Genomic DNA, 19,150 nt, shown 5'->3' with positions numbered 1-19,150 from the left:
AGCAAGTCATTTAGCTGTGATAGAGCTCAACAGAAATGGTTTTTCCTTTCCCATGAATTTTCTACATGAATCAAGTGAACCAAATAGTGTCTGTTTATTCTCAAAATGCTAAGCATTGATTAATTCTGACCACATTCCAATAGAATCATGTGTTACTTTCCAATTAAATATCCAGACTGCTCAACATGATTAATGACAAAACACAGACTAACAAGAGGAATTAAGAATGATTTGCTTTTGATCTTCTATCAGGAACCATTGCCAAATAAACAAAGGCATAAAGCTGAACCCATCACAACAGATTCCTTATCAGGTTGAAGAAAAACTAATCACCATGTTGGTGCCTTGAGTTTCTGCTCTTTCTCAAAATACAGTCTGGAAGTGGCCAGATATGCCACTTATTCTTCTGCTCAAGAAGAGAGCAGCTGGAAGTTTAGACCAACCCAGGAAATGGAACTGCAATAAACGTTTGTGGTGGTTTACCAACAAGACATCATCCAGGATTAAGGGAAGGGAAAAATCTAACTGCCTGCACTGAGACCTAGGGTACTTTTGCAGTTGGATCTCTTCCCTATGCCTCTCCATCACTCTTAGCAGAAGAGATAAGTCCAGTATTCAGGTCACCCCCAGTACACATCTCCTCTCTCTTTGTCTAAATCAGACATAGCCCACTGCTGTTCCGGTTTCTTCTGTCAGTGTTAAGGTCAGGAGAGCACTTGTACAAGCACTTCCTGATGTGGCACCTTGGTCACTTCTCAACACTATGGGCTCAACACTTTAACCTTGCACTGAAAGCACCAGTTTCAAGGTGTGAACACAGAATCTCAGTTGTATGCAAACAAAACAGGTTATATATATATTTAAAAAAAAAGTTATATATATATGTAAAACCCTATATGTAAAACTAATTTGAAGCTCTCTACAGCCTCTTAACTTATATCTTCAGCATTTCCAGGGTCTTCATATTCTCCTTGGTCAATGTGACAAAATATCTGATTAAATATGGCTTTTAGCTTTAGATGTGCTTTCTTGCTCACCTTGGCATTTCTTTTTCCACTTGCATGAGCTCTGCTTCCTGCAGTCAGTAAAAATCTCCTCAGCTCCCACTCTAACAGAAGTATGTGATACAGGAATCACTGCATGGCCATGGCAACAGTGCCATTAATATACTTGCATGTTTCAGGACCCTCCCCACCTCAAATCACTCCTGAGCATTTATCAGGAAAGAAAAGACATCTGTGGTATTCTCACTCCTCCTGGGTTTTGAGCCCTGGCCAAAGATGGATCTGACTCCACTTTACAAATCCCTTTCAGCAACCTTCTACCTGACCCAGCTTTAAATGCCCATTATGCCACTTCCAGGTTGATCACTTCAGACTCATCCTCCACTACACAAAGAGAAATAAGCATTTTCAGGACTCCAAGTTTCTAGAGGCAAACATTTACCACAGGTGAAGAGAACTTGCTTCTTTTTCCCTTCAATATGTGAGGAATCCAGATATCCACCTCAGGTGAAATAAAGTTACATGGGAGGATTTCCTCCCTTTAATGAAAAGGGAGATTATCAGCAAGCAATTCAGGCACTGGGACTATCCAATAAGCACCAAACATAAGAAGAATTGTGATCAAATGTCAGAAGTGGGTAATGCTGGACATGAGCAAAGGCAGATAATTTTTGCATATCACATTTTCTAGTGAATTAATTTGGCACCATTCCCAGATCTTTTTATTCACTTTCCACTTTTAATTAAGTAGTCAAACTTTACTGGAATAGCCCAGTGTAGAAAGCCAAGTATCCTGAATACCCACAGAAAGAGTTTTTATTTCTGATGAATACTCACTCTTGTTGTAATCTTTCATACGAGGTTTATGCGAACACTTAATATGAGCCAGCTCTGCTCAGTATGATAAATAGAAGTAGGTTTGAAAAACAAAGACATTTTAAAAGACTCTCCAAATTGCTTTAATAAAACTGTGCACCAACCTTTTAACAGCAGAAAAGGAAAACATAATGGAGGCAACCATCAATGCACCAGGCACCCCACCATTTGCCATTTTCTGAAGCACAGACATTCTTCCTCTTATGAAAGAAGAATAAATTCTGAGGGTTTTGTTTTCAGCTTCTTTGATACTCTGTCTTCAGCATGAGGAGTCCTAGAAGAGCCTGCACAACACATAGCCACAGACAACTCACGGCCTCCAAAGCCACTGGTGATATCTGGTGCCTGACAACAGAATCATGCAGAAGAGACCAGCTCCTGGCTGACTAGAGAGCAAACATCTTCCACTGTCACATTCCACAGCCCACAACACATCCTGACACTCCTCAGAACAAGTAAGTTGGGAAAACGAGCAACAGTGTTGAAAGGGACACTGGAAAACAGGAGAAGGGTAGAAGCTGTGGAACATAGAGTGAATAATAAGGGTGGAAGGTGAAAAGAGCAGTGATCATTGCAGTGTGTGAGGCATCAGAGACGCTACATTAGAGAAGGTGTTGATGGAGTGAAGATTTGAGCATCCCACACACACTCCTATCAGATATCCCAGCCACTGACATAAACAGAACTGAGAAAAGCAGAACATCATCTGGCTTTATTTGAAACCATCCCTGTAAAAGGTATCAGAAAACCTTCCCTGCAGCACAGCATCATGAGAGATGGGCAAGACAGCCACAGGTTTCTGACTCCCTTGGATTTCACAGTGGTTAACTCAAGAATTCTCTACATCTTAGACAGTTCCATGTTTGTTCCATGTAGCTTTTATCTCAGATATGGATAGCTCTGGAGAGATCCACAGTCATGGCACCAGCAAGCTGAAGACCTCAAATGCCTGACTAAAGCCAATAAAGCCCATGAGTCAGAGTCTCAGGGGAATCAGAGCTACTTGGCACCTACCCAGAGAAGGTCAATTGGAGCAGGGGAGACTATTTCTAAATACCCTAGAGCTTTGCCACTGGGAAAAATAAATAGAACTATGTATCTTGTTTCCACATCTTAGCGGGATAAATAAATAGCTCTACAGGGCACTCTCCAGGGCAGATTCTTAAAGTGACCTTGGCCCTGCTGCAGCCCAGGACAGGGGAGCACTGGTGTGCCCACCAGAGAAGTGGTGCATTTTCAGTGCTGCATTCCTGGCAGCTGATCAGAGAGCCAGGGTAATCTCAGCTCCCACAGCTGCCGGCTGTTCCTTCCCAGCAAAAAGGCAAACCATGGTGGCACATAGTTATGAGGTGGAGAGAAGGTATCAAGAGCAAATGCAAAGTGAGGGTCAAAGGATTTCTGGGACAACATCAGAGTTTTCCTCTGTAGGGAGGGTAGAGGCTGGTGCTCTCTACAGCTTCCTTGTTGATAACCAAAGAGAAGCAGATGTTTTTGTGACCAAGAGCCACACCAAAATACCACTCTCCCAATTTCAGCACAGCCAAAGCCACTTTGGGAAGAGCTGCACCAGTGTCAGATAGCTGAACTAGACAAAGAACACGACCCCTTTTTATGCTTTCTCCCCAGCTCAGAAAACCCATCCATAAGCTCCCTGCCCCTGCCACCTCACAAAACTTTAGGACATTTTCCCCACATGTACCCACCTCCATTTTCTGACAAACTGCAAAGATGCTTATGGCTTTCAGACTGCAGCTACTCCAGGCATCTGCTAATGCTGGGAGAGAAGATCTGTAACCCACTCTATAGTCTGTTCTTCTGGTCTCAAGACCTGAATTCTTGCCAACAACATCTCCTAAAACCACAATGAAAGCAGTACTTCCAAGTGAACTGCAAACAAACAAAACCTCCACCAACTAACACGAAACTAGTGCCTTTTAATGGGTTGCAATTGTTTTAAAACAAAACAGGCTTGTGTTGTTCTGCTGATGTAAAACAGGCTGTCTTCACTGTGCCACTGAGCTCCTCAGCTGCCCTTAGTTATGAAACAAAAGAGACAGCTCTGAGTCCTGAGCAGTGAGAAAGCTCAGGCAGACAAAAATTAATGCACAAGACACTTTTTTCCAAACAAAAAATAAATTCAAGCTTTTCAGTAATAAATAAAAGGCTTATTAGATATAAAATGGGATTTACAGAGAGCAATTTTGAGTTTTTCTGGTGTTCACCTCTGTGTTCTAAATGGAAAAAAAATATCCATAGAAGTATTCAAAACAATCCTTGTACAACAGATAAAAGGAAGTAAAAGCTAAATATTGCATATTGACAATGTGGAATCATTGAAGTCAAAGGCAGCGTGTTTTTCTGCTTCCCTTCTTTTTGTTTCCCTTAGAAGTGAGTATTTTAGAGCAGTTTTCAGACTACACTTACAGAAACCCTCAGCAACACTCCCTGCATCTCCAAACGTATCTCAGCAAGAAGCCAGGCTAGAAAGGTGTGACAGATACCAAGGTTTCCACTTCCCCTGTGGGAAACAGTCAATGGAAAATAAAGCACTTTTGCACAAAATTCATTTTAAAAGCCTTTAGGCAGCCAGTCCCATTGCTTAACAGAAAACTGATACAGGCCCAAGTCCCATCACACACAGATCCTGGCCTGTCACAAAGAAAGAACTAACACTGGTCTAATCACAGCCAACACTTCCACTGGAAAGAAAACAGGGAATTTAGAGGAATTTGCTTAGTTAAGCATGGGCTTGGACACATCAATGATTTTTGGTTGCCTCAGAAGCCAAGCTCAGCTCTGGGTCTAACACATCCTGGGCACTCCTCTCATACATCAAGCAGTTCTCCAGGCTGCCTAACTCTTAAAGTTATTAAATGAAGCCTGAGGGGAGTGTTGGAGGATGCTCAGATATCCTAGGGACAATATGTTATTGGTAATATTCTTTGAGTTAATATCCAAACATCTGTGTAAGAAACATCCTGGTATCCCCATGCAGAGGAACCTCAGGTACTTGGTCTAAGAGAGAACTGAAGCTGTGAAGCAGTTCCAGGTACTTGGCATTGTGTTAGAAAGCCAAAAGCACAGGCAAAACTGAGTTGGCTCCCATCAACAAGGCAGCTGCAGGAAGTTGTGCATCTGCTGGGCCCCCTCAGTATCTTATTTAGAAAAGCAAACTGTCAAAAAAATTGTGTATCTCCAGACACGTAGGCAGAGGAAGTGGAAGAAGGCTGCACTTATTAAACAGCAGTACCGTGTGTTGATGTGCAGCTTCAGCACTGGTGGCTGGTGGAAATTAATTTAAATTCCTTTCCACTCATTGTGTAGCTCATGATATTGAGAGAAAAGTTATCAGTCTTTGACTGTAACAGCAGGATGGAATTATTTAATGCATCCAGGGTGACTGGCCCCCACTTCAACCACACTAAGCAAACAGTGGCCAAACTGTTGTGCTGTGTCTGTCCATCCTTCTCACCTCATGCTCTACCTGGAGCTGCTTCCTCAGTAATCACCAGCCATGGACCTCACCCACGTCAGGAACATGCAGAAGCCAGAATGGCTGAACGCTGCCATGTCCTTACTGACACATGCCTGAGCAAGTAGGGACTGTGCCCCACAAGCCACTGCATGTCCCAGCAGGAGAACTGGCAGGTTCTGTGTGGTTCAAGCAAACAGAATTGTGTGGGCACAGCTCGCAGCAGGAAATTCTTCCTCCTGCTTTTAAAGAGCAAGCCAGAGATGTGTATTATGCTCTTATAAAGTTTGCCTTGAAAGGTATCTGAGGAAGAGGTCAGAACAGACAACTTGGGGACTAACATTCAGCAATGAGATGAAGATATAAAATGGACTTGCTGTCTTCAGAAAAGAACTATTTGAAATATGTGGGATGGGCTTAAAAGCAGACACAGATTAATACTAGTAAGAACAGTCATACTTCAAAAATATCATGATGACCAGGTCATGACTCTGCAAATGGAGGATGAGGCAGCACTGCCACGATTCCACTCTACCTACCCCAGGCTGGTGGTGGCAGGAGACTCTTGCTGAGTGGGAGGCAGGAGTGGCTTGTCTGCTGCCAGCACATGCTTCTCAAAACCTGGTTGTGGCTGGGAGATGAAGGAGGGTACCTTGCAATCAAACTGCCATCGCTGTCTAGGGCACACTACAAATAAAGGGCCACCAGCATGAATCATATGATGAATCACAGCATTAACGTGTCCTTCGGGGAACTATTTCTGCCTCTTAAAAAACCCTGCAGATTTAAAGTGAGTGGAAACTGCATACATTTCTGATTTCTTTGCCTCTTCAAGTGGAACCAAAATTTTATTTCTTGCTGTCCTGGAAAGATGAGTTCCCTTGGGGCTACTGCCTACCTGACCGTCCTGACGTGTCTCTTGCTGTAGGGAGTGATGACTTTGAAAAGCAGCTCCATGGCTCCATTGATGCCAAGCATAGTTCCCGTGGTAACTATGGCAATAAAAGGAAAAAGCAGTCAACTCTGAAGCAGGCAGCTGGCAAACATTGCTTGGAAGAGATGTGGGGAAGAGTAGCTGCCCTTGGGGCTATGAGCTCTGTGGGCTCCCATCTGGACTCCACAGGTCCCCTTACAAACACAGAAAGTAAGCACAAAGATGTCTGTGGACACAACCTGAGCCAAAATCAGGTGCAAAACCAGTCCTGCAGCTCGTTCCAATTTCCCCAAAGCCCCTTTTCCTGTAGACATTGTACTCTTCAGAGAACAAATCATAATTAAACAGGGTCTCTCCCAGAAAAAAAAGTCAGAGCTCAAATTCATCCCATATTTCCTCCATGCAGCTCAGCGAGGACAGTTCATTTCATAGGGGCTTAAAGGGCAGAGTTTTCTTTCTGTGCTATTATTCAGCAGAGTGGTAATGGGTTTGGGGGGCTTCTGAATGCAGTTTAATTTCATCTAGGCCAATTTTCCCTTTCATCCTTCACTTTTTAACACACTAGGAACTTTTATAGATGAATTTTGCAACCAGTTTTAATACCCAATGCATAGCCTAGGTGTTTAGCCAGACCTCCCCACTATGAGCCAGGATATCTCAGTGTAATGAAGGAACAAATACAGCCCTGAAATATTAAACGGAAGCGACCAAGGTGAAAGGATCAGTAATCAACAGCAGCCAGAAGGAGCCCTGGCTGCCTGCCCACTGCTGGGTTTTGGCTGTTTTGTAGATATCTCCCAGTGGCCATCAGAGAGCTGCCAGAGGGCCCATCATCTCCTGCCGTCCTACCGTGTCCCTGCCAAGCTGTGCTGTGATGGAGAGCCTTGCAAGGCCTGCCAGCTGCATTCACACTGCCTGGCAATTCATTAGAGACAGGGTGGTGGACAAGGCTGCTCAAACTCATCCTGCTGCAGAGCAGGGCGTGAGCAGCCACAAACATCTGGAGGAAGTGAAAGGAGCAACCCAGAGTGGGGCATGAAGTGAGACAAGGACTCATCTTTACTGCTTTCATAGCTATGCACTCCAGAAGGTTTTGTATGGTTCTGGCTTCCCTTAAGTTCCAGTCCATCATTTTTAAGGTTGGGAACATGAATTCCCCTGGTTTGATATCACACCCACACAGATTTTCACCTAACCTCCCCTGCAGATTCCCACACAGAACCCACAAAGTCAAAGTTATTAATGGAGAGTGCTGGAGGTACCTGGAGAGTAACAGAGATGCTCCAGCAAAGGAGCAGAGCTGGGGTTCTGGGGTCTGACATTAACAGAAAGGAGGTCAGGCTGCCCTGTGCATCCTAAAACCTCTGCAGAAACAGCAGCTGAGCTGAGTGCAGGTGCACTGAAGCAGGGAGCAGAGAAGTGGGCAGATCATCATTTTGGGTGAGAGGCAGCACAGGGTCACTGCACAGCTGTGAAACCCAAATAATGGCCCATTTCATCTTCTGCCTCTGGCCATATTTCCAGCCACACTCAGACTTTCAAATACTGCTTATCATGGGGAGAGGGCTGGAGTGTTGAGGCTTGGCTGCTTGCCTGAGGAAGCCCAAAGCCTGAAGCCAGCTCCTGTCCAGGCAGAAGAGACCTGCAGGGCTGGGGGCCAGGAGAGAGCTAAATCTCAGGATGCACACAGCAGACTGCAGACAGCATGGCCATCAAGAATTATCTGCTGGGTGAGGGACGTAGGGAAGGAGAGGAAAGGGTTAGAGTGAGCAAAGGGAAATTTGTGCTGACGAGCTCAGTGCTTTATAGCACGGAAAGGCTCTATGAATCTGTAATGATCCCAGAGAGAATACTGGAAATCCCATTGCTTGAATCATTTAACTTGAGGGCATTGCCAAGCAAGAAAAGCAGGGAGAGTGCACATCTGAGGGGATACTAGTCAGAAGTCCAGGATCTAATATCTGCTTCCCAGGGGACCTTGAATAAGTAACAGATTTCTCTCTCCCTCTGCTTCTCCAGAAACAGAGCTCTCTCTCTCATGGAGCTGCTCTGAGGTTCAATACAATCAACAATAGTGAGACATTTTGGCTGTTATGGTAATGGGAACTGTATAGAGACTTAAGGTACCCAAGTCTCAGAGCAAAAGAATTGACTGTCTATATTCCAGAATAGGAGATCTCTGCCATGAATATTTTTCACTACAGCACTTTTATTTCCATAGCTCGCAGATGAAATGCACTGTAAAGGCTGCATAGGCCCCTTGAGGAACACCTTTTTCTAAGGTTGTTCTGGCTTTTGTGCTTTTCTGTATAGTAATGGTGCATGCAGGCACTAACCCTACCAGGAATGATGTTGCTTTGCACTGAAATGACTGAAAAAGAACCCTGGTGGTTGTCACACAGAAGAGGAAAATCCTGGCACTCACCATTGGAAGCACAAACCCGCAGGACCCAGAGGCAGTGGGTGAGGTGCAGGTGGTGGCCCAGGTCTCTCCTTGTCAAGCTCAGTATTATATCAGTCACTTCTGCCTTCTGCACTTTAAGCCCAAACTTCCTATCTGTGAAAAGCAAATGAGAATTATACTATTACAAAGGCCAGGTCATTGCAGCTGTGCTGCTAAACATGTGTTTATTAAGCCCTGTAACTCAAAATCTTGCAAGAAAAGCATTCAAATGTATCAGTGAGTTAAAATAATATTAATCTCACTGAAAACAGAAAAACAAGGGGTTTACTTTAAGTCACCATATATGAAACATAGAATAGTCTGGACTGAATAAAACCTTTAAAGGCCACATACTCCAAGCCCCTTGCAATGAGTTGCACCAGACAAGGTTGCTCAGGGCCCTGTCCAACTTGACCCTCAATGTTTCCAGGGATGGAGCATCCACCACCTCTCTGGGCAAACCGTGCCAATGCCTCACCACCCTTATCATGAAATATTTCTTCTGCACATCTTATCTAAACCCATCCTCTTTCAGTCTGAAACCATTACTCCTTGCCCTGTACCAAGTGCCCCACTAAAACATTTGTCCCCTTTACCTTCTGGAAGGCCACAGTGAATTCACCCAGATTTCCCCTCCAGAAGCCCCCTTACCTCTCTGGCCCACCCTGGCCAGCAGGCGCAGCAGGGGCAGCAGGGTGCCGTGGTCGGGGGGCTCCGTCCGGGCAGCCGTGGCCAGAGCCTGCAGCAAGGCCTCACTGCCCCCTTTGCTGACCACGTAGTGAATTCTCCTTCCAGTGCCTGGGGAAGAGAGGAGAGACTGCTCAGAGCATCCCTTCCCTGAGCTGTCACACATCCCCAGTGTGCAAGGAGCACACGGAGCTCCCATGGCCTTTAGACAATGTTTGAGTGCAGGAGCGTTTGTAGAACTGGCCAGGAATCTCTGGTGTCCCCAGCCTGGAGACAGGGGTGGTGGCTGTGGGGTGGAACTGTGTGCTCTGCTGCCTGGTACCACCACAGGCCTTGTCTCTCCAAACCCACGTGCTGCACAGGTTTTTCTCCATGCACTGAAACGTGCCAGAGAGGAATAAGCAGAGACACCGACAGGTTTCAAAGCAGCAAAAGGCTCAGTGATCTTTTCTTAGATACTGGAAATTAAACAAGGAAAGAACTAAAGCTGCACTGGGCTTCTGCCAAATGAAAAGGAATCCTAGGGAAGCCTTGGGGACAGCTTTCAAATAAATGTAGGTCTCCAAATAAATCACACTCTAACCCTGGGAGCCTTGCTGTGTTAACAAACACTGATTCAGGCTCTGTGGTTGGGGGATGCTGCTCGTTGGGTTCCTAGAGGAGAGCAGGACCCCCTATTCTCCATCCTTGCACCCAGTTGAGCAGCAGGGCTGCAGGGATCCAAAAGAAACAAAAGGCCCAGGTGGACAGGTGATGTCTCTGGTGGGGCATCCAGGAATGGGGGACCCAGGAGGATCCAGCACTCACCAATGCAGCCCCTACAGCCTGGCAGCTTAGTTGGGTTGGGAACTGTTCAGCAGATGATATTTTCATGGTGGAGCAGAAAGGAAAAGGAACCTGATTATTTTTTTTCAGTTCTTTTTCCCATACATTTACTTTTTCGTGCAGCTTTGAGCACATAAAGCAATATCCATTCTCTGCAGCCCCAAGGCAGAAGTGCCTTTTGGAGAGAGGCTGAACCCTCTGCATTAGAGGGTCCCTGGGCTCTGAAAAGTCAGGTTCCTTTCCCTGTCTCACAGACCTCTCTCCAATGGCACTGGTGAACATTTCCAGTGGTTGACTGTCAGGGATTATGAAATAGTTTGCAACCCATGGGCATCTTCGAAATTAAAACCAAAAAATCAAGACTTTCTCTGAGTCTCTTTTCCTTTTTTTAACAAATTGAATCAGCTCAGTTTTCCAAATGCAGGAGTAATGACTGCTGATTTATAGACACAATTTATATTTTTTTTCATCTTGCAAACACCTGGTCAAGTTTGAATGCAAGTATGAGTTCCCTGACTTACTTGAGGAGCCCCTTTCTGCCCTAGCCCACAGCAATTGCCCCAAATCTTTGCTTCCTTACCCAAAGACAGCAAGTCAGTGAGGACACTGAGAATGTTCAAGATGACATCCTTGTCACAGGAGCTCTGGAATGGAAACACACCAAATTTACAGATCAATTCAGAACAGGACACTTTGTCCTGCAAAGGGCTGCAGTGCATCATGCAGTGAGATCCCTCTTTGGATACTGAGCACTTTTGTGCCATCTGGACAGTGAATATGTGGAAACATGTTGATGACACATTTTAAAAGCCTCTAACATATCATACTACACAGTATTTAATACACAGTAGCATTTCTGTGGAACTTACATCTAAATTCTAAACTAAAGCTCTATTTTTTTGGTTTGATCTGGCTACCCCAAAGTTGAGGAAATTCTGTACCACATAGAAATGCAAATGTGATATGGATTTTCATGACAGCATCTCTTATTACTGGAGCTAAAGAACAATATATTTAAATTATATTAATCCCATATACAAGAAAATTTTCCTGTCTTTGCAGCCACAACCATGTGGAAGCCTTGAATTTGAGGAGAAGAAAAATTTCTAAGCTTATTTTTAAACTAACATAATTTAATTTTAAGACCAAGTTACCACCACACTTTGACATGACACATTCTGCTTTAGACTCACTTTAAACTTTGCATTAGAGGAAATAAGATATAATGCACTTGAGGAGAAGGAAACACATGATATCTACCATCCATCTGTGTGATACACTGGACCCCTTCTTTAATGGTCCTCCAAACAAATTTCACTGCTGTGATTCAAGAATTATACGCTGGTCCATACTGCAATTTGAGTGATTTGGGTTAAGACCTGGATGTCTTTATTTCTGAGCAGATATAATACCATACAAATTTCTAATATTATGCAAACTTGCATTTGAATAGCCTTGGTCCCAAAGAAACCTAGGATCACACAAACTATAACCGAACCACTTTATTTGCAATTAAATTATGATAATGACATAACAGCTCACAAATATATGGCTCCTATATTTCTGAATGTTGAACTGCTTCAGAAACTTAAACTACCTTGTGACTTAAACTAACCTGGTATCTATTCTAGATATATGCGATCGTTTCAGCAGCCAAATTGATTCAACCATTCTCTGACATACTTAACATTATGCAACTGTATATTTAAGACAAGGAGTAGAGAAGTAACACCTAGCAAAAAGAAACTCTAGAAAGAATGTTAGGGAAAATCTAATTCAGATCTGTAATAATGCAAATGCACCCTTTTTTCCCAGTGGATTCCCTGAAAGAGTCGCAGCACAAGCTGAGAGGTGCTGAGGACTGTGTAGCTAATTAGGGAGCTGCAGTTCACACCTCCTCCTTTGTTACAGCCAGGGAGGGTATGCATTGGGTGAGAATGGGGATGAAGCAGGGAATTGATCAGTCAGAGCAGGTGACTGCCAGCCTGGAGAAACAGATTTCCACCCCTGATTTTCACAGAAATCCTGTAGGATGCTTGGCAGCTCCCTGCAACCAAATCTCCTTCTGTATTGGCAAACTGTACGTGCCATTTTCTGCATGGAATAACTACATTAGTGCCAATGTTTCCCAGCTTTTGTATCCTAAACCTTGTGTGTATTCTTGGCTTGTTTTTGGTTTTGTTTTTGTCAGAACTATTAACAAAAACAAACTCCAAATCTCTGAAAAACAAGGTTTCCCATCATACCGGTTTTGGTCAATTAGCAGTCCTACCAACCATTCCCTGCTCAATATATATTCCAAATGAGCCATAAGGACAAGAGGTGTCAGAGGGGAATGAGAGAAAAGAACAAGATACAGTCAGGGAAGGGGAAGGAAGGAAAAAAGAAGAGTCAGGTGAGGATGAGATCGGAGCAAACAGGCAGAGAATCACTTCTGAAATGAGGACTCAGTGGAGGAAGGTCTGTGAGCATTGATGTCTTTCTCAAGGCTTAACTTGCTTTTGCTCTTAGCTAAAACCCAGAGGCAAAGTGCCTGTCTCATCCCCACCTCAGAGCTGGCCCATGCCCAGAGAGAGATCCTGCTGCTCCTATTCATTATCAACTCCACAAGCAGAGATGTCAGCACTGAACATTAAAGTTCAGCCCTTTTATGATCCACGTTGAAATCAAAAGGCTCAGTGTGATAGGATTCCTGCTCCTTTCAGAGCCTAGACAAACAGAGTATGTGGCTTTCATGAAATCCAGTAACTTTTGTCACCAAGTATTGCCACCCTCACCTTAGAGGAGTTCAGATTTGTGCCACTGGCTCGAGGGACCACACAGTGAGGACAGTCTGCAGCAGGGTCAGAGCAGTTCTGAGCAGCATTACTCTTGGTAAGATATATAGTTTTAGTCCTATGTAATCTTCCTAATTCATATCTTTGTTCATTTCAGCTGCCTCAAGTCTCCCAGACTAAACAAAGAGCATTCAGAGCTCTCCTCCCAAGAGTTTCTTGGAATTTTTTAGCATAGGGACTTAATAGTCAGGGGCAGTTGTCAGGAGTGATGAGCATCCATCAAATTTACTGACTCCAGGAAGACTTACTGTTCTCAACACCTTTTTAAATATCAGGGTTGCCTAAATCAGACTGTCCTCTGGTTTTGTCTTGCTGCCTCTCAGTATCCCTTTCCTCTGTAGGTGGATGGATTACACATTAAGGTTTCAGTAATGAAGTCTTCATTGATTTATGCTCCTATTACACTGGGTTGTTTATTTTAACTGATTGGATTGTGGGTTCCTAAGCCATTAACACAAATAGTGATGACATAAGATATCCTCTGACTTTCCATGCACTTTATCCAGGGACTCAGGCAAACAAAGAACTTGAGGGAACATGAAAGATCGACCTTTAAAATGTGAAAATTAAAGCTGAGTGATATTGCCAAATATTTTACCTGAGTGTTTACTCTTGATATTTTAACACTAAAGTTCTGTGTTGGTGCCTCATTGCTCCCCTTCCTCCTGCACACTACTGAAGGAGTTGGATGACTCATGTGTTGGCTGAAACAGTGGCTAAAACCCCAGTCCCATTACAAATTCTAACATATTTCCACTAACTTTAGTGGCACTGCTGAATAATACAGACTTCTGCAGAAGAGCACAGCTCTCATTTATAATAGCAAGACAACACAGAAAAAAATAACCCTAAAGTTGCTATTGTCTTGCTAGACAACAACTTGCCTCTAGAAAAGAAATAGCTCGGATTTTGACTAATTAGCTTCAGGTTTTCTAAGTCATCAAAGATATTTGGACATTGAAATCCATTAGAATCGATTGTTTAAATTAATACACATAACAAACTCTTTGTGGATGAATTGCCAACACATTCATTCATAAAAAATATTCGGTAAATCTTTTTGAACAGTAAGTACAAATGAGAAAATCACAACTTGTGCCTGATCTAAAAAAGATGAATAGAGCAATTTCTTTAATGCAAATTTCTTACCCAGCTCTGGTAAAAATAAACACATTAGTTATTTTTATTGAAAGAGATGTTTGATGGTTTAAGAACAAACCATAACCAAAGAGAGGAGAAAAGTAAAATTCCTCTTGCTAAGTATTTCCCATTCCTGCCAGTACTTACAAATGTTAGATACAGCATCTACATGTGCACAGACTAATGAAGATGCATTTGTTGTATATGGGTGGAATAAGAAAAAAGAAAAGTTCCCAGAGGCTTAAGTCAGATTACAAAATCGCTGACCTCCTGCAGGATTTCACTAAAAGGATTTAAAGCTAGAGCCAAATTGTTACCTATTAGCAACAGCCTGTAGTTGCCTTTCACAGCTTGTGGCTGGACAAAGGTTAAAACAGCAAAACCATCACTTTAAATATCAAGCATGGCTGTACTTTTTGGTCAGAGCCCCTCATCTCTCAGCCTTACTCCAGTGAAGCATTCTGTCTTCCTCATCCAGCCCGGAGTATCACAGGGCTGAGCTCAGATGCATTTAATCAGCTCCTGGCTGAGAGCTCCTCTCTGAGCTTTTTCTGGGAATTAATCCCTGAAACACTGGGGTTAGCTTGGCAGAAGCTCCTCAGAGATAAACAGCAGGAGGATGGAGAAAGCCAGGAATAAAAAAAAAATACCCCAGCACATCGTCATTGATACGTTACAGGCAGCAAGTGATTAATTGGTGACATTGGGCTTGGAGGACAACAGCTCGATCCCAACCTTTCTGACTGGCAGCTCGGATTATTTCACTGACCCACGATTAAGCAGGGAACAGCTCCTGTCTCCTTGTTCTGCTCCTGGGAACATGCCAAGACAGCTGTTATTTACTCAAGACAAGATTATAAAATTGCTACTAAGCCACAGGAACAGGTAACCTCAGGGAAGTCTCTGGGGATGTTTTCCACAAGACTCAGAAACCCAAGAGTTGGGATTTTTCGTGTCTAGCAGCCATCACCACCATCCCCCTTCCAGCACTGCCTCCAAACAAAAACTTACCATAAACTCAGTCTTTTGGGCTTTTGTGTCTTTTGCCCAAAGGCAAGTATTTCTCTGAATGAGACACACAACCTACTGAGAGGGTTTGCTGGGAGCCTAAGCATTAATGCTGAAAAAAGGAGGGCGCCCAGAAGGAAATCAAACAGCATTAATTTGTGCGGTGCGAGATTTACTAATAAATATTTTATTTGGGGGAAGAAATACAAAGCAGTTATTCCAATCACAAAAATAATGAATGCAAAATGAAAGAAGTCGCTCTTGCAAGACAACACATACCATGTTTTCTACCAATACGTCTTTTAAATTAATTGTTGAATTGTCTCACAAAGCTGTGTGACTGCTTAGGAGAAATCTCCCAAACAAACAACAAAACAAAATGATCTAATTTTAAAGAAAAGGTACTGCTGCACCAGGCTAAAAAATTTCCAGACCTTTTTGTTTGGGTCTTTTTTAGTGAGACTAAGGAATAGGATATCCAGTTCTAGGGTTTGTTTGTTTATTTGTTTGTTTGTTTTAAAATAGCCTGTTTCTAAATACGGAAACAGGGTTTGACCTGTCCAAAATATATCCTCCTCTCTACTCTTTCCCTTAATAAATTTGCTCACACAAATAGCAGTCAGCAGCCCAACTGCCTGTGTAATGAGTCCTAGATCTGCAAGTAAGATTTCTCATTCTCTGCACTTGAAGCCTATTGAAGAGAAATTCTGGTGCAAAATGAATACTGGCTAAAATCAAGAGCAGATTAGAGGCTGAGCAGCATTAATACTCACTGTCTCCTGAGACCTCAAGAAAATATTGGGTTGTAGTTACTCTCTTAATGCTTAAATCAGAGAGTTCTTTGCCAGCAAGGTAGAGCTGCCCACCAGCCCAAACTGCTGGGCACAGCCACTCACCGCTAGTATTATGGATTTGCCAGCTGGGTATCTCCTTCTCACAGCTGACTATCCAGCCTTACAATGACTGTGAAGCCAGGTTTGGTGCCTTATGTTCTGTGCTTTGTCAGAGTAAATTGGTTTTTCTAATTTAAGAGGCGCTAAAAATTCACATTTAAATAAGAGAGCAAAATACCCTGGAGAGTTTCTTGTCTGTATGCTCCCATCCTCAGCTTCAATACTCAGCCAGCTAAATGTGATTTCTTCTTGTTGGAAGGTCCACTGTATTTGTTACATGGAGGTTTATGGGAGAAAAAAAATCATAATTTCAAAGGGGGGAAAAAGGGATCAGAGACCTCTGAAATATCAGTAGGCAACCACAGAGGAAGGGAGGAGTCCAACTGAAGTGACTGCAGCCTGAATTTTGGTGTAAGTGGAGCATCTTCTTAACAATACTACCATTATCCAGCTTTAGAAGGATCCCAAGAAACTATGGTCAAGCTGCCCCTGCTCCCAAAATAACAATCTAAACATCCTCAGCATCACCACAGGAATCACCATCCTCTGTGATAAACAGTGGGTTCATTTCTTTGTCCAGATCTGGATTTCCTCTTTTTAAGAGTCAAATAGGCCTGAGCAAGCCAGAAAACTCAGAGGAGCCATGGCAGGAAAAGGGGCTATTTAAAGCCTCAGAGAGGAGGACCTTGCTGCTCTGGGAGTGTCCTAAGTGACCTCTTTAATCCTGGGAGAAAGGCGTCCGCAGCTGTGGGGGATCACGTAGCCCTCAAACTGTACCCGGGGCAGCCAAGGGCCCTCCAGGGACAGCACACGCGGCCCAGCAACTTCTTGCTCCTGTTCCCAAGCCTTGGAGACAAGTCCCTCTCACTGGCCCTGGCCACCCCTGTGAGCCATGGCAAGCACCCCACTGAGCCAAGCACCAGGAGTTTCTTTTCCTGCTGATGATTCACACCATGCCAAGCCCAAAGCAGAAAGTATGGGATTTCTATCAGAAAATATAGCAAATACTCATTAAAAGTGTCCCTCCCTCTGGCCAGCTGCAATCAGCTGGGTGGCTTTTTTCATGGTTTATAATAACCTGAAGGTTGTGGATTTTTCATCTTTGTTGGCACTTGGTGTGATACCCTGCAGCATCTCTATCCGTAACACATCAGATCACTGCTGGATGCTATGATTCCATCCCTTCACACTGGGTGGGAGCTCATCCAGGTGAGCAGGAGTAGTGCCTCAAAGCAAACTTCAAGCATGCAAATGGGCAGGGCTTTGCTCCTATTCACTGAGCTTCAGGAGCTCTTCTCAAAGGATCCAGGCTACACTCTGCAGGACTGAACTGCTTCAAGGCAGAGATGGGAAAATTCCAAACTTGCATCCTAATGTCTTCAAAACACTGAAGGTGTTGAGATGAAACAGCTTGGCTTAAGCTGATCTCTAGCCAAAATAACTTGGTGAATAACATGGTGAAAATCATCTGTGCCCGGGAATCTTACAAAATTTAATGCAATAAATTGCACTAAGATAACACCTTGCATCAGAGGATCACAGACTTCTTCACAAATATTGGCTAACACCTGCCCAGTAGCATCCCCCATCAAGATCAGATTGCTTCTTATTTTCCTTGTGGGAAATATCACCCTGTGGTAGGAAATTCACTTAGTCAATACCTCAGAGGATAGCTGGCAGAGCCGGGATATTTATTATAACAAAATGAAGCAGAAACACTGGGTGCACAGAAATACTATGGCCCTCAATCACACACTTACTTCCATTTGTGAGGAGTTCAAAATTTTCCTTCCCTGAGATCAGTCTTCTCATCCCGAGTTCCCAGAAGAAAGTGTAGCAGAAAAAGTCTATCCCCTGCAAGGAATACTGATGCCGGATTGGGAGAAGAAAGAGCTACTCCACCAGTGGGTCCCAGAGCTATTTGAAAAGAGATCCATCCTTCTGCCAATGGACTACATTAAATTAATCTGTACAGGAATTAGGAAGCACACAGACCATGACCTGATCTTTTTCCAAAGGATGTTTTACCTACTGTGTCAAAAAGGCTCAAAGGTGTTTCCCCTAACTTCAGAGCAAGGTTGTTCATCTCATGCCTCGTTATTATTGTGTCCCTCCAATAAAATATATTCACACCCGGATATCTGCAGGAATTATGCCGTGACAGACTTCAATATCTTGGCAAAGTAAACAGCTCTTTTTCTCTCTTTCTTTTTTCACGCCAAAGTTCTCTCAATGTTCTTAAAGAAAAGCTTGTCCTTGTGCAGAAGTTCCTCCTGCTACAAAGTTCCTTTGTGTCACTTGCTCCTCTCACTAATGCGCCTCTAATAGTGCAATTACTTTATTATGCAGAAACAGTGGTAAAACACATTATTATATAACCCTCAAATGCTTCTGTCAAATTGGAAGTGTTAAAAGAATGAGGAAACTTTGAGATAAATCAAAACACGTGACATTCTGCAAAAGGCTTTTAGACTTTCTTTTGAATATTTCTAATGTTCTTTCTGTAATTTCTACTGCAGATAAATTCTCTCAGGTTTTATCTCTTATTTCACAATAAGTTACCTATGACACCTAAAGATTTTGACTGCATTTAATGTTATATTATTCTCTTTTTTGCTCTTTTTAATCTATTTTTATTTTAATGCCAAGATCATCCTAGCATATGCCTTTCACACTCTTTTATTAAGTTTCTGTAAGGCATTAACAATTCTTGCACAATGAATTCTATGTGCATGCCAGCACCTACTGTTTATTGCCGTTTCTTGGGTTGATTCCCATATTTCATATTACTTTTGCTGTTACTGAACTAATTTAAAATATTAATGTTTCATTCAAATGCCACTCTGTTATAGATATTTAACACAACTGCCACCCAAATTTAATAGGGAGGGATCTGTTTTCTCCATTCAGTTTTAGTTTTATTTTCCCCTACCAATAATGAAAAAGCAGCATGAAACATGCTACTCTCTTTCTTTTTTGTGAGATTTGATGGGTGTCAGTCCAGAGAAAGTTTTGTCTTTCAAAGTTGAAG

General features: G+C 43.1%; 1 protein-coding gene across 1 annotated transcript in view; it reads right to left on the bottom strand.

Moving 5' to 3' along the window:
- The window catches only part of AGBL1 (AGBL carboxypeptidase 1), a 267,818-nt gene that overhangs the window by 237,341 nt on the left and 11,327 nt on the right, over window positions 1-19,150 (bottom strand). Inside the window, exons 2-5 of the mRNA XM_063412721.1 lie at window positions 10,822-10,885; window positions 9,381-9,527; window positions 8,712-8,843; window positions 6,251-6,344 (exon numbers count right to left, since the gene is read on the bottom strand). Of these exons, the coding sequence (XP_063268791.1) occupies window positions 6,251-6,344; window positions 8,712-8,843; window positions 9,381-9,527; window positions 10,822-10,885 (437 nt within the window). The remainder of the gene's footprint in view (window positions 1-6,250; window positions 6,345-8,711; window positions 8,844-9,380; window positions 9,528-10,821; window positions 10,886-19,150) is intronic.

Source organism: Prinia subflava, chromosome 15 (genome assembly GCF_021018805.1).
Source record: "Prinia subflava isolate CZ2003 ecotype Zambia chromosome 15, Cam_Psub_1.2, whole genome shotgun sequence".
Lineage (NCBI taxonomy): Eukaryota > Metazoa > Chordata > Aves > Passeriformes > Cisticolidae > Prinia > Prinia subflava.
This window is presented reverse-complemented; position numbering and strand designations above follow the sequence as displayed.